General features: G+C 36.6%; 1 protein-coding gene across 1 annotated transcript in view; it reads right to left on the reverse strand.

Annotated features, from left to right (window-relative positions):
- Window positions 1-13,198, reverse strand: part of LOC123670820 (autophagy-related protein 16-1-like) — a 38,993-nt gene extending 25,795 nt beyond the window's left edge. The window contains exons 1-2 of the mRNA XM_045604380.1: window positions 13,179-13,198; window positions 12,739-12,859 (exon numbers count right to left, since the gene is read on the reverse strand). Coding sequence (XP_045460336.1) covers window positions 12,739-12,859; window positions 13,179-13,181 — 124 coding nt within the window. The 5' untranslated portion in view covers window positions 13,182-13,198. The remainder of the gene's footprint in view (window positions 1-12,738; window positions 12,860-13,178) is intronic.
- Between the last annotated feature and the right edge of the window lie 2,598 nt (window positions 13,199-15,796).

Below are 15,796 nucleotides of genomic sequence, written 5' to 3' on the forward strand. Positions count from 1 at the left end.
ACTTCGGAGATAAAGGAGGTGTTCGAAAAGTATCAATTTCCAAAATCACCCTGTATATCTTGAACGGAAACAATTATGCAAAATCTGATTAGACCAACTTGAGTTTTACGAAAAAGTAGAACAGAAACGTGAAAACCGCAAGGCTCTATCTTAAATAACAAGCGAGAAACCTGGCAGTCTCACCCAAAATGGGATGCACTGTACATACACACCACAAAATGGTCTAGGGGACTTCTGGTTATTTGATATTTTCTTGAATGAAAGGTATCTCAGGATGGAAATGTGGTAGATATTGGCTTTCCATATTGTTTTGAAAATGCAAGAAACGTTTTTTTAGAAATTCGTTGTTTTTACTGATTATTGAATTGATAGCGGTAAAAGATGTTGTGTAAGTTCAACTGATTTCAGATTTCATTACTTCAATATTGGAGTCATACGCGTGATTTGGTTCGAATAAGCTAATTTTTCACAAATAATTGGTATCACAGTTGAACGCAATTGGTAACATACAGGGTGGCATGATCATGAAAAATGTTGCTGAAATGGTAAGCTCCTCAAGAAGTGAGATTAGTTGTCTGTGGCAACGTATTCAGGAAACAGAAGATGTCCAAAAATGACATGATGGGGAAGAAACCTAAATTTGACTGGTAATCAATTAAGAAGCGAACTGCAGGATTTTCATAACAACAACCCAGTGTTCTTTACCTGTGGGAATTCGTATACTAGAATGAGGAAGAGTATTGTTCACAGATGACTCCACATTTAGTTCGAAACCAGTTCCTAGAAGAGGAGGAGTATAGAGACGACTTTATATTGTAGCTCGTTCCTGTACATGAGGTACCCAGGTGGAACAGTGGTGGTTTGATGTGGCGTTGCAATAGGCAGTAGAGAAAATCTCGTTTTTGTAGAAGATTTTGTGACAGCTTGGTTATACCAAATCGACATTCTGAAAACTGTTATTGCGCTTTTGCTGATTTCGGTGAAAACATCCTTTTGATTCACTAAAATTTTTGTCTTCATATAGCGCACACAATCACTAGTTTCACAAGCCTCTATTCTATTTATATAATCTTTTCCTTTGGTTTGCCACAGGCAAAGATTACTATGAATTAAAGCTTGTTGTGGCATTGTAGTGACTGTGTCTGCTCACATATGACGTTATGGGTTTTCGCGCTATACATACTACAGAGTCACTTCTCCACGATGTTGTGTGAGGGTGTGTGTGTCTTAGACAGAGATCGCTGGATTGCCTAACTGGAGAGTCCAAGAGCGATCTCGGGACGAAACACCAAACGCCTGGAAGAGGGTGCACCTCGTAAGTGACGACACGGCTCGTCAGCGTTTTTATTGGTTGCAGCCCTGTCGGCCATTAAAGGTCGAACTTTCATCAGAAATCTCTTATTTTCACTATTCACATTCGAATGCCGGGCTGTTTCACATGCATTGAAGCATTCTTGTTTGACTTGTTGGTGATTGTGACTGGTTTAGGGGGGTTTAAACCCCCCAAAATATAAAATTTCATCAAAAGAAACCAGCAATCGACCAACCTTCGCGCAGGCGCAGTCGATAATCTGAAACTTGAAACACCGCTTAATGTTTGAATCTATTATTTCTTTTCGACCTTTGATGGCGGATAGCCGGAGTTGTCGTCACTGTAGTATATACAGTCACTGTAGTTCGAGAAAGACTCGTCAAAGCATGTTTCAGGCCAGTCCGTAATTACATATGTGTATCATACATATGTGTTGGTTTTCATCCATACACTGTCGAGCATCACCGACCGAGCAAGAATGACATTCAACTGTGACGAATCAATGAAAAAAGAAACAAATTCACTTAAAATAAGTTTCAATAGAAGCTTCTATGATAATATCTTCTCTCCCGAATAATGCCTTAACATCATTGCATTTTACGTAACAACCAACCTATTTCCTGCACAACTACTATTAGAAGCCTAATTAAACCTCAGCGAAAACAGATATTATTATCTTACATGGAGATTTTTTCAGCTAGCGTCACTTTCGCTGATGTTTTGACAGCTGAATATCAGCGGAGCTCAGATAGGTGGGTCATTTACGTAATAACACGATGAACATTTTTCGGTACATGCAAGAACAATCTCGTACTGTATTAAGCTGTCAAATGATAATTGCATTCCCTGACGAACGGAATTCCAATATTTATTGCGTTAATGTGCTACATCCGACAGTTGCTTAATTGAAGGGGGAAAATTCGAACTGGAAAATATAACGCGACAATCAAATGACAGTGGCGGCTCGTGAAACGAAATGTTTTAATGAGAAATAGCTCCTCTCCATATTAATGCTATTAATCATGATGGACGCATTCTATGGTTTAGACTATGTAGAGGTTAACAGCCAATGCTGAACTGATGTGAAAAGGAACTATTTTTGGATGTTTGGCTCTATTCAGGAATCAAAGGGGAAAATTGTTGAGGGGTGAATTCTTTGAAATGAACGGTCAGAAATGGAGGTTTCTTGTTAAATGCTGATTATCTCGAGCTGTTACTTCTTTCTCTCCAAGTGCTCTCCGCGGCGTAGGTCGGCAATCGTCATAACTATCCTGACCTTTGAGGCAGCTGCTCTAAAGAGTTGTTTTGAACTGCACCCATACCCTCAGATTTTTCAACAATGAAATGCTGTTACTGATACAGGATAAAAAAACTGAGTAACGCATTAAAAACAGATGTCTCTACTGAGAAACGTCCGAGCCTGGACAGACATTCGAAATGCTGGTCAACTTTCCCATATTGTAGAAGATCGAGAAGCCTTTGCTATGATGATCGCTAACGTCGGATAACTCTGATTAGCAGAGGAAATGTAACGGGGCATCATACATTTCAACGTATGATACAAGAGAACAGATAAAAACCTCAGCAAAAACTCTGTCTCCCCGTATCGGTGTAGTGACTGGTTTGTGTAAACGTTTACAGAATAAGCTGACATAATTTATATTGAAGGACTTCCTCTTCAACCAAAACAAAATTTTCTTCATCCTCTCTTTTCGGTTGACGACTCTATAATTTCCAATTGGATCCTAAAACAAAAAAAAAAGAAGCAGAAAGGAGTACTAAATATTAGTTTTTATTATATCGATTTGAAGTTAACTACCCATTCTAAAAGAGAATCTGAAACTGAATGGATAGCTTGGAAACCATCATGAAATTTATAAATCGGACAATCATTCACCAAGTAGTCAATGGTCTCTTCTACACCACACTCACATAGTGGGCTATCAATAGAATGCCATTTGAAGAGGGTACTATTACAACGACCATGACCAGTTCTAAGTCGATTTAAAATACACCAAATTTTCCTAGGAAGATTGAAACCTAGAACTTTTTCTGAGGGGTCAACGATAAGACTTTTATTGAAGACGTTAGAAGAAGTCCATCCCGAACGCCAAATTTCCTTGTCGCTTTCATTGGATTCAAGGAAGGTGTTAGTCCAAAAAGGTTTGCGTGATTTCAATCCAGCAGTTCTAGAATCTGGGAAATAGGATACAATTGGAAATGAGTTCGGGTAGAAATGAAATTCATCCCAAGATTTCTTGACTGCAACCTGTCTACGAATATGAGGCGGAACTATATGTGATAGCACCGGTAACCAATCTAAAGGAGTAGATCTAATAGTCCCACTAATAATTCTTATAGAAACGTTAAGCTGTGCATCAATTTTATGAACATGAGCACTATTAAACCAAACAGAACAACAGTATTCAGCAGCAGAAAAAACCAAGGCCAATGCTGCTGTATGAAGAGTGTTAGCATCAGCACCCCATGAAGATCCTGCTAATTTTTGGAGGATATTATTCCTCGACTTCAATTTCAAACGCAAATTTTCTAAGTGAACCTTGAAATTCAAAGAAGAATCAAGTTTAACTCCAAGATATTTGGGGGCGAAATTATGATTCAAGACGGAATTATTGAAAGTTACTCTCAATTTTCTGTGTTTTTGTTGATTATTCAAATGGAAACAAGATACTTCTGTTTTATTTGGATTAGGGCATAAGCGCCACTCAAGAAGATAATTTTCCATAATTTTTAGATCTTCATTGAAAGTATTTTCAATAATTCCAAAATCAGAATGACGAAACAAAAGAGCAATATCATCGGCATAAATGAATTTCTCAGATGAAGTAACTGGGATATCACACAAATAGAAATTGAAAAGTATGGGAGACAAAACCGATCCCTGCGGACAATTATTCAATGTTTTAAAACTACTCCTTTTATCATCAACAAAAACACGAAGTCTCCTATCAGACAACATGTTTTCGATTAAACGAATCATTTTTCCACAGTTCAAATGATCATGTAGTTTTTCAATTAGACCATCCTTCCACACAGTGCCGTAAGCTGCGGACAAATCCACGAAGACAGTTTTCAACTTATCATTGAAACCTGATTCAATGAAGGTAGTTAAACTAAGTACTTGATCGGAGCAATTTCTATTTTTCCTAAAACCTCCTTGTCAATTTTGGCACATAAAGAAGAAGAACGCATTGATGTTTTGTTTGAATATTTTGAGCGCTCGTTCATTCACACCACTTGCGCTTTTCGCAACCACGAAATATAAATGGACGAGCACTTGAAAGCTTCTGATTTCACGTCAATACTCACTTTTATCCTAGGATATTATGCTCGAAATTTCTGCGAGTTTGACAATACGATGAACATGAAATTTTGCATGTAGCTCTTGTTCTTTTATGTTCACTAACGAAATCTCAACTGTGTTATAACGGAATTGGTGATAAATTTTTTACGATATTCCGTTTAATTTGAGATTTTGAGCAGAACTTGAAATCTTGAATTGTTCTCTATTCACCTATAGAATCTGAAAAAGATCGCAACTGTAATAACGCCAATATTATGTATTTCATTTGCAATATTCTTTGTGAATTTCCTATACTTCTGATTATGTGATCAGCTTAAATTCATATGAAGGTTTCATCAATATTCAAATTCTCGACTGCGTTGGTAGTCACGGAAATATTGAATAATTTTCTTTATTTTTTCAATAATTTTCGTTAATGCTGGTTGAGGAATCAAAATTAAATTTTGCTCGAAGCTTGAAATTGTTATTTTTCATGAACAATCAAAATCTGAACTGTTGGTATTTCTCAATATTTAGACATGATATTCAAATGTAAATTTTTATGAAGATTGAACTTATGAATTACGAGATCTGAACCTACACTAAAAAAAGATTCGACTACTCCGTCTTCTCATGCTTCATTTCCTGACAATATAGAAGTTTAATGCAGGGGACGAATTGGTTCAAAGAGATGATATTCACCAAGAAATTCTCCGATTCTATTAATTTTCCGACGAATATTGGTTCAATGTATTTGAATTTGAACCATAAGTGTAAAAATTGATATATACCTCATATCGAGTAAGATTCAAATATATTTATTTATGTTCTTTGCCTGAGATCTTTCTTCGTTTTTTTTATTTTTTGAATGAAGTTTTCATTATTTCAATGGTGAGTTTATTCGTTCAGTATGTTGCAATTTTCTGGAATATCATAGCGCCAATTTGCAATTTGTTATCTCTCTCAGCTGTTTGAATCTTGTGATATTTATATTTTGAAATTATTGCTCCAATTATGTAATCATTTGAATGATCTATTCTATGAAGGAAAATTTTGTAATCAATTATTTCTTCAGATATCTCTTTCATTCTTCAGATCGAACTATATTATGCTATTATTCTTGCTAAGCTATAATCATTAGTGATATTGATAGTGATAATTATATAAAATCTGTATATTTTTGTATTTTTAGACCGAAGAATGCTCAATGAAGGAGCCGAAATGACGCTGAATAACTGATACTAGTGCTTTCAAAATTTATTCGAAACGATACTCATTGTGACTTAGATAGATCGTTCAGGAATTGTGGTCCAAAATTTTTTTCTTAAGTGGATTGGAAATAAAATAAATTTCATCTTACTCCAATGAGAAGCATTCTTATCTTGATACGTCGATAGAAGTTAACTCAATTATTAGTCTATTATCTCCATTCCAGCTTCCCCATGGATTACAGACGGCTTTCAGTAATGGAAGGGGGAGAGGAAGAATATCGAGCAGAATATGCTTGCACCCCAGATCGTCTATAAACTCTCTTTATTAAAGCTCAACATAATGGCTAGATTTATAAGCGAAAGACATTAATGTAAAAGTAATAATGGATGGGGGTATAGATATCATTAAATGTCCCCGTTGTTACCTAATGGAATTCTTAGGTTCAGCGGGAATAACAAAGGATGCAGAAAATGTTGAATCACATTCTGCGATCCTTTTTTATATTCAACTGAATTTGTATAAGATTTGTTTCGAAGGAATCGAAACTCACACCCTCAAATAAATGAAAACCAAATTTATAGTTTGATGATTTTATTTTGATGATACTACTATTTATGTTGAAATTATACAAATTCGCAGAATCCTAAAATTGGAAAATCTCCATTTGAATAAAAATTGGTCTCAATAATTCAGTCATTAATTCTGAATTCTTCTGTTTTGTATTATAGTGCGCTCATGAATTCAACAAGCAGATTTCCATCAATTCAGAAACAATTGGAACGTTAACATAATGATTGATGCTTTGTCAGTCCGTTATTTATATAGAGAAATTATGATGTGAAGTCTAAAAAGCTTTCTTGTTCTTATTGGATCTCAAATTCCTGATTATGTATGTATTTATCGGGGATACTCAATCAACAAGTTATATTGATATCACCAAGGGTATTGTTTTCCTAATACTAGGTTGGGAAAAAACTATTTCATATTCTATCTAATTTTATTTATTTGCATTATGAATAATAATATAATGGACCAATTCAAGTCTTATATGTGCCAATATGTTGAATAACTTGTTCCCAACTAGAACCAACTTCATAATGCTCTTTTCGTAGAAGGCCTATAAAAGCTGTGAATGCAAGGAAAAATAGAAGATAAACGTGGAATTGGCATGGATGCAAAATATGAAGAACTGGAAAGGATTGAACTTTGAGGTCCATTGATATTATCCGAAACGTATCGTTTCAGACACCAAGCGAATCGATTGTCGGAACGGAGAGCGCGTTCATATACTCATTCAAGGAGCGTTTCACTTTGATTCAGGCATTGAATTAATTGAGGTGCAAAAAAATGTTAAAACTTTCACGTAAAAAACTATGTGCTATTGCATTATTACTGGATGAAGTAGAAACAAGAGAAAAGTCAGTAAGAAGGTTTAGTGTACACCCAATATTCAAAAACAGAACCATCTTGTTTCAATTTCAATTTCAATTGCCCTCCAAATTTTTTCCTTTTCATTAGTATCAGGATACAATCTTTGATTAAGAATTTAGATTATATAGAATTTCCTGCTCACGCACCAAATATATTAATTTTCCGGAATCCATTACCAACGAAAATTACGTGTTCTAGAACTAAGCGCAACTGTCTGCTAATTCATATTATCCGTTCAGACACGTTCGGACACGGTCATACAGACTCCGCCCATAAGACATCAGACAAAATATTCACTCGAGGAATACTGAACAGAACGGATGGCGAATGACACGATCGGTGACGGACAATGTGAATTACTTCAAATGAAACGCATCAAATGATATTTGTCGTAAACGATTCGCTTGGTGTCTGAAGCGATACGTGTCGGATAATATGAATCGACCTTTATGGCGTGATCGCGCTAACGTCCAATGACAGATAAGGCACTAACAGAAGAAAAACCAATTAACTAAAAACTGCCGAAGGATCACTCCAACTGAAGCCAGATCGCAATTCTTGAACAAGAACTCATCAATCGAATTCCATCAATAAAATAGACGATCAAAAACGCGAAGAAATTTTTTATTGCCTCACTTCTATAAATTTCAAGGTATTCCATTTTGAGGGACTCCGTCGTAAAACAGGATACCTCCTCGCTTCAAAATCCCCATCTTACAGGTGTGCAGATACAGATGAGCAGTGTGCGACCCCCAGACACCCACATTAATATCGCACTTCTCGCCCCCTAGAGGGCGCGCTCCGTCATAATTCAGGATGAAATTGCAATAAGACTCGCAAATCGACCCTTCGAATTTTATGACACCCGTGAGGGCAGACGGTGGCCTCTTCATTGAACTTTTATCATCTTCCAGATATATCACACACCCCTCCTGCAGAGAGGCCATTATGGGCTCTTTATCAAAAAGATTGTCCTTCTTATTGACATTCTCATTAATTAGACTTTCTTTAATGATCTGAATCAATTTCACACGGAAAAATTCAGAAACCACTGACGTGAAAAGAGCAATTTTAAAGCGCCCCTCAGTTTATTCGTCAAATTGTTGGAATGAAAATATTTAAATATAACTGCTCTTATTATCTCTTTACCTTTCGTAGCATTATAGAATTATTGTACTGAATGTCAAGTTTTAATTAAACAATTTCGAAGTTGATCAATTCGTACTCTATCTAGTACTTAACAACAGGTTATGGGACCAGGCATTCATTTTAGTCGAAATGAATGGCGTTCTGACGCCAGTTATTTAAAAAAAATTTTTCTGTAAAATATTGATGTGAATTATTCATCATAATATGTGTTCAATACACATCTCAGTATAATTTGAGAGTATTTGAATAATTTTTTGGAAAACCTCATGTTATGGCCGCGACAGTACGACGCATGGACGGACGTAACTACGGCAGTATAATTGCGTTATTTTATATCTGGAAACGGTGTAATTGAGTACCTGGGGTAGCTTCGTGGGAAGTAATGGCTGTTTGATAGTTCCATACGACTCTCGATTATCGCGGATTAATTAATCGGTCGTGAAAATGCCGCGCGTGAGATATTGTCTAGGGCGCATATGAACTTACGGGAATTACGATCAATTTTCGATTTTCTATTTATGAGGTATATTTTATCGCATTTCCTGGTGCCGTTTTCTCATCGTTTCTTGTGGTCATAAAGTTTTGGATGAGTAAAATTCTTGAGCAGGAGGAATTTATTCATATTGAGTTCATAGTGTAAGGTACTGTAAGGCATATTAACAACACTCTAATCCACTTAAGATTAATAAGCGTTTAACGATATTCCCAACAAAAGTTTGTACATTTGCATAATCTGAAAGTTCCTCAGTAATTTCTAGTTTTTAGAGAAGACAACATCGTTATCCAAAAATTCGTTAAACGCTTCTAAATCTTATGTGTATTAGATTTCAGCTTCTACAACTTCAATTCAATATAATAATGTTGATAATGTGGCCTGGCGTTGCCCTGATGGAACACAATTTTCTCCTATTGGCCAAACCTGGCCGCTTCTGGGCAAACCGTTTTCACTTGACGTTGTCGTAAATGATCCACTTTTCATCACTACAGCTTCAGAAATGGGTCGTTTCTTGCGATTACGCAGTGATTCGCAGATGGAAATTCTGTCCATGAGATTTTTTTGCGTTTACTTGTGTGGTACCCATACATCTAGCTTCTTCTTGAGACTACCAATATGCAAATAGTTCCTGACGGTTTTTGTGCAATCTTTAGCTCTTGTGCAATCGAAAAGGTCTTGCATTCTCACCTTTATCGAAGAAAAACTGTTAAATATAGCTCATTTTCTCTTTGCTAGTGTCCATCTTTGTCGCGCTCTCAAACTGAACTGAGTCAAGTAATATCAAAACTGTCGAATAAGTTTTTGTAGTATGAAATCTCATCTTTCTAACGCTATCTAATATAACTCGTTCGCACAACGCGAGATAGAGATAACTGAGTCCTGAAAGAGTTTTATAATTCTCTCATTCATGACTTCTACACATATTTCTTCATTGACCGAACAGCTTCTTTCATCACATGATCTGTTTGCCTGTAATTCTCAATTTTGAGCAGAAAATGATCCAAAATGATGAAGTTCGACTAAATGATTACGAATTTTTCTTCAAGTTTGAGTCAGTTGAAAACACAAAATCTCTGGAATGGAAAGACCCACTGTGAGTTCGATCGAGAGGAAACTTTGCATTTGGACATAAACGAACAATTTTTAGCTTCATGAGACATTTTATGCTGTTCGCATATATAGAACCATTGAAAAAAAAAGGAAAAAAAAAACGATTACATCCGTGACTACGAAACTGACAGAATTTCAAAGGTTGATATTAACAATTTCAAGCTCTGTGGAATATTTCAAGCTGATCGTATCATCAGAAACATAAAAAAAGGAGAATATAGAAAAAATACGCGATATTTCCGTGATCAGACATCATATTTATGTAGGTATAGAACCTTTCAACTTTAATATCTTCAACCCCTACAAGAAGGTTGTCACCCGTAACATGCTCTTAATGAGAAAAAAACTGGTCACCATATTCAATAATACCATGTCTGAGATGGCATGGTCTTTCAGTTTTCCAATGATGAGTTAAGTGTTAACAATCAATATTAGTCAGTAACTTTTAGAAGAAGATTTTGATTCTTCTTCGGAAATGTTCGATTTGTTCGAACCTAGCATAATCGAAGGTCAATTCGAGGTCATTTTTATTCATATTCATAGAAATGCTCAAAGCTAGGACTAAATAACAACTATTACGTGTCACCTTTGTCATCATATTTGTTCTAACTGTTGCACCATCTACAGCTCTATGTCCAGTTCCAGAGTTCTAATCATGGCCTGTATCTGGCATGGCTTCAATGAGGTTAGCTCATTGCATTTTGGAAACAGGTGATCTGGAGTTTCTTCCTCATTCCACCTCAATCTGCACTGGTCATTTTCCAAAAACCCTATTCTATCTAGGTGCTTTCTAATTCGGCAAGATCCAGTAAAGGATCCAGTGAGGAGGTGTTCTAACTGAGATCTAAATACTTTTTGGATCTTTAAGCACTAATGTTCCGAAGAATTTTTTTGTAGAGATCCATCTCTGTAAGATTCCACCAGAGTATTTCTTTTTCGATTTCTCTATCTCTTAAAGATGCATGCAACTAGGACCAGAAAGGTGGACAAATGGAGCTAACATTCATATCCTTTACTTTGTTCCATGTGTCTGCATCGAGGACCCTCAACGAACAATCAGCTCCGACACCAGGTCTTCGATTACACCCGGAGAATGTGACACTATTCTAGGTCAGACGCAGAGACCCGTCCAGAATCGATAGCATCCACAAATCATCTTGTCACCGGGGTGTCATTTGCTCCCCGTAAATTGATTCTGAATTAAATTATGTGCAAACATTTTTCAACGCTTATCTACGCTTCCCACACGGACTCTCCGGTGTTGCGAGTCCGACGTATTCAAATTAATTGTTAGGGATCAGACGACCTTCGATATTGCTTCTAGTATGCGAAACATCCATTCGGGTGTAAGGGCGACGTGTTCGGTAAATTGAGTGAAAGTCTATGATCTCATGCGATTGTGTCGGATGGAGATTGACTATAGATAAATTGTTTGATATTGAGGTTACAACTGAAGCTTCGGTTGAGAGAAGCTTCGGTTGAGAAGCTCGACTTAATAGTATTAATCATAAATGAAGGGAGCAAACGTAATTTTCAGTAAGCCAATTTTGTCTCCAACTATCAATTTTGACATAAGAAGGAAAAAGAAAACACATATACAGGGTGATTCACTGGGATGGCCTATTAGACGTTTATGGAAAACTAATCATAATTTTAATTCGCACATTGGGGTTTGAAACAACGATCTCTCTTCCTAAAATATTTTCAGATCTCTACAGTTTCCGGTTATACCGCAAACAGATTAGTGCTTCCTCGTTTCAAATGCCACACCCAGTATATTATTGCATCATTAGATAGCTTTTTTGACGACAATTTTGGCAATATGCCATACCTTGGGTGAAAATTCAACGATTCATGAGTTAATGAGATTTCTATGAAAAAAATTATGGCGATGAGGACTCAAATTTTTTTCAATATTTCGGTAGTATGTGACGAAAAACATAGAAACAAACTAAAATTCAATGTTTCCTTAACTAAATTTGACATTTTAAGAATTGTAATGCATTATTGCTAATTGGAAATTGTATTGGTTTGTGGATTCCTTAACAATCCCAACGAACAATTCATTATAATTCAAGAAATGTAAAATTTAGTTATCCAAACATCGAATTTTAGTTCCTTTCTGTGTTTTACAGAATTCACTGACTTCTCCACACAGTGAGAAATTGCGGATTTTCCCCATTTAAGGTTCTCCCTCGATAACTCTTAAATTATTAATTTTAGGTACAGGGTTTGCTTAAGTAACCCCCGCTATTTTTGTATCTAGAATCGACTGGAATAATTTAAAATATAGGTTCCAATTTGAAAATCTTGAGTTTTGATGAATTTGAGTTGTCCAGGTTCATGATAGTCTTATAAACACCCTGTACATTTTTGGTCCAATCGAATTTCTCGAATTTGGTAGAATTGTTGATTCTGGTGATACGATCAACATGAAATTGGGTGTGAGGTTTTAAACTTTCATTTTATATATAAATGCGGAATTAGACCTTGCTCAAATTCGCTTTTTTGAAATTATCAAGTAAACAAGTTTTCAGGGATTCTGGAATTCCCTCATCATTCAGCAGAGAACCTGTGGTTTCGAATTAATGCACCCAAGACAGGAATATTTTGGTGCCAAGAACACTCGCAAAAGCCGACATATAAGACTAGGTACAATGTTTAGTCATTCATCTCAAAAATAATTTTGTGGATTGGATATATGAACAGATAATTGTTACTCACAAGCTCTACTCCTCAAGTCCCAAATTTTCAAAGTCCTATCATGACTTCCAGTCACTACTTTTGATGCTTCTCCCAGGAACTTAGCAGCCATAACTTTTCCGGAATGTCCAGTTAACGTATGCTGTAACATAAAAAAAGAATGATAAAAACTCGTCATTATCAAGCTATTATATTTCTAAAAAGAGAAAAATACTCCAGAAGGACCAAAATAAAGGTCAGAAAAAAGGAAGAAATATAATTCTTATCTTATTCCATTATTAATAAGTTCATACCCATTTGGAAAATTCTGACCATTTGATATTTTTTTTGTGTGGAAACAATTCCTCATATTGATTTTGAAGCATATTTTCTGATTCGGAAACATCGAATGTTCAAGATACCTTAATCCTACCCAACTAAAAAAATGTTCATTTCACTTAATGAAGGAATATTGTTGTTACCATTGAAATGGACAAGAATGGACCACCCACGTTCCATCGTTCGATGGAGGAAGACACGGCACTTATGCCTGCAGTGTTGAAAATTACTAATTAACTAGACTAATTACAAGTTATTTAGGTACAGGTTCGGTTCACTCTGTTCACAATGTTAAGAATGACTTCGTATGAAGGATAAATAGATGGACATTTCATTCAGAAAAAATTTAAGCTAAAGTATCACTGAAATGTAACCCTTTCTCCTTCCTCACATCCTCCTCCAAAGATGGTCTCTTTGGAGAGGGATTTCAGAGATAATTCAAACATACATAATAAATTTCTGCGGTCTTCAAGAGGACATTGTTAAGACCACCGTTATGTAAGCACAGATTCGATTGCCCAAGAGCTGAAGATTGCACAAAAAATTGTTTTGAACTATTTGCATAAGGCAATTCTCAAAAAGGAGCTCGATGTATGGGTAGTTACCCATCAAGGAGGTGCATGTCTACATCACCACTGATAGCCAAGCCACGCTGAGATCCCTGGAATCGTGCTGCCAGGCGACTTGGGAGTGCCGTAACACCATAAAGCAACTGGCCAGAGGCAATAAAGTGACTCTACTATGGGTACCAGGGCACTGTGGTGTTGAAGGAAATGAAAAAGCTGATGAACTTGCAAAAAGTGCATCAAGGTTAACACCTGCTGGACCTGAGCCTTTCTGTGGGCTAGGAAAAGACCAATATAAAGCTGCGGTCCAGCAGTGGGAGTTGGATAATAGGATAACCCACCGGACTAACTCTCCTGAACTTGCTCAGGCCAAGAGATTCGTGATGATTTCACCTACATATGCCAAAAAGCTCTTGAAGCTGTCACAAGCCGAGCCTCGGGTGATGGTGGGACTGTTGACGGGACACTGTCGGTACAAACATCATGTGTACCGTATGGGAATGTCATTGCCGACCTCCTTGGATTTCCATGAATGAGTAGGGTAGAGAACAAAAGATCTTCATGGTCGCAGTTCCCGGAAGGCTTACCGAGCCACAACGATTCCGGTTCAAATAATAATGGGAAGGTACCACACGAATTAACGCAAAAAAAATCATGGACCAAATTTCCATGTGTTAAAAACTGTTAACTGTATTCTCAAAAATTGGACTGTCTGGAGGGAGTAATGTCTTAGAAACGGCCAGCATTGCCAATAGGAGATGAATTTTGTTTCATCACAATAACGCCACGCCAGGCATTATACATCGATAGTGTCTCGCCAGAAGCTCTAAGAGCTTGGTTGGGAGGTTTTTAGGCATCCATTTTATGGCACCAATTTCGAACCATCTATTCTTGTCTATGGGGAACAATTTTCCGGTTAAAAAATTTTCCTCGCGACAGAGGCATGTGAAAATCTTTTGCCAATAGGGACGAGAGCTTCTATGAGAAAGGTAAATGATATTACCATCAAATTTGCAACACTTGGTTGATCAAAACGGCTCATTTCAGACCTAAATCGGATCATTTCAGATAGGCTAATTAAAACCTTGTTTTTCATTCAAAAATATGGATTTCTTTTCACTACACCTTATATCCTAGATGGTGAACAAGGTGTTCAGAAACGGAGTAAATGGTTTGAGATATAACTGCGGATATGTACTTGCAGTTTCATTCAGAGCATTATCCACTGAAGGCAATTAATGGTAGTAATTGATTTGCCGGCTACAATAAAGACGGTCAACATCATAATTTACTACTTCTTAATTGTTTCGAAAAAGCTCAGTATCTACCGCTTAAGAAAATAGTTATTGCTTGCAACGGGCCTAATTTGAATGTTCTACGACTTATTCTGAAGATCGTATATCAGTCAACGATACTCTTCGAGCGACAATTAGGGCGATATTACTCTAATTTTTACGCTAATTAGATAATTGCTGTTTTTATTTGCTTAGTAATTTGAAGGAGGAAGATCTTTGGGTGAGTAGTTTAAATCTTCAGTTGACTGGCACAACATATCAATTCATAGGGGAATGTTGGGCTGTTTCCGACGTTTCAGAAAGTATTCGCCTGCCGTCTTCAGGTTGGTCCTGAGAAGGACTAATTGTTAGGTTCTGAGAAGAAGCGTTTGCCAAACTTGGTCTGTCTGGAGTGTTTCCTCCAGTCGAGTTATTTTTTGGTGCTCTTTAACTCTTGTGTTCATGGGGCGTTTGGTCTCTCCAATGTAAGTTCTGCCGCATTCGCATGGTATTTCGTATACGCAATTTTTCGTTCTTTGATTTTCGTTGTCAGGTTTCACCTTGGTTAGGTTAGCCCTGACGGTGTTCGTAGTTTGAAATGCTGTATACAAACCGTATCTCCTCGAGGTCCTCCTCGAGTTTCGAAAGACCAGAAAAAACCTACCGCACAGATGATGGAAACAACCCAATAAACTGTCTAACCTTACAAATAGTCTATCATCAATATCTAGAAAACAATTAAGTATACCTAATATCATTCTGAAAAATTGAATAAAATCCTCCAACCGGTTGCTGGGATCCATAATCAGTTAATCTGCAAGTTTCACAAACGTCAATTCCCTAAAAATTTGTTATCTAATGAGGGGATTGCAGAATCTCTTTGAGCTAGAAAAAAATGGATGCCATATTTTCGGGTTCGAT

This window comes from Harmonia axyridis, chromosome 1, assembly GCF_914767665.1.
Source record: "Harmonia axyridis chromosome 1, icHarAxyr1.1, whole genome shotgun sequence".
NCBI lineage: Eukaryota > Metazoa > Arthropoda > Insecta > Coleoptera > Coccinellidae > Harmonia > Harmonia axyridis.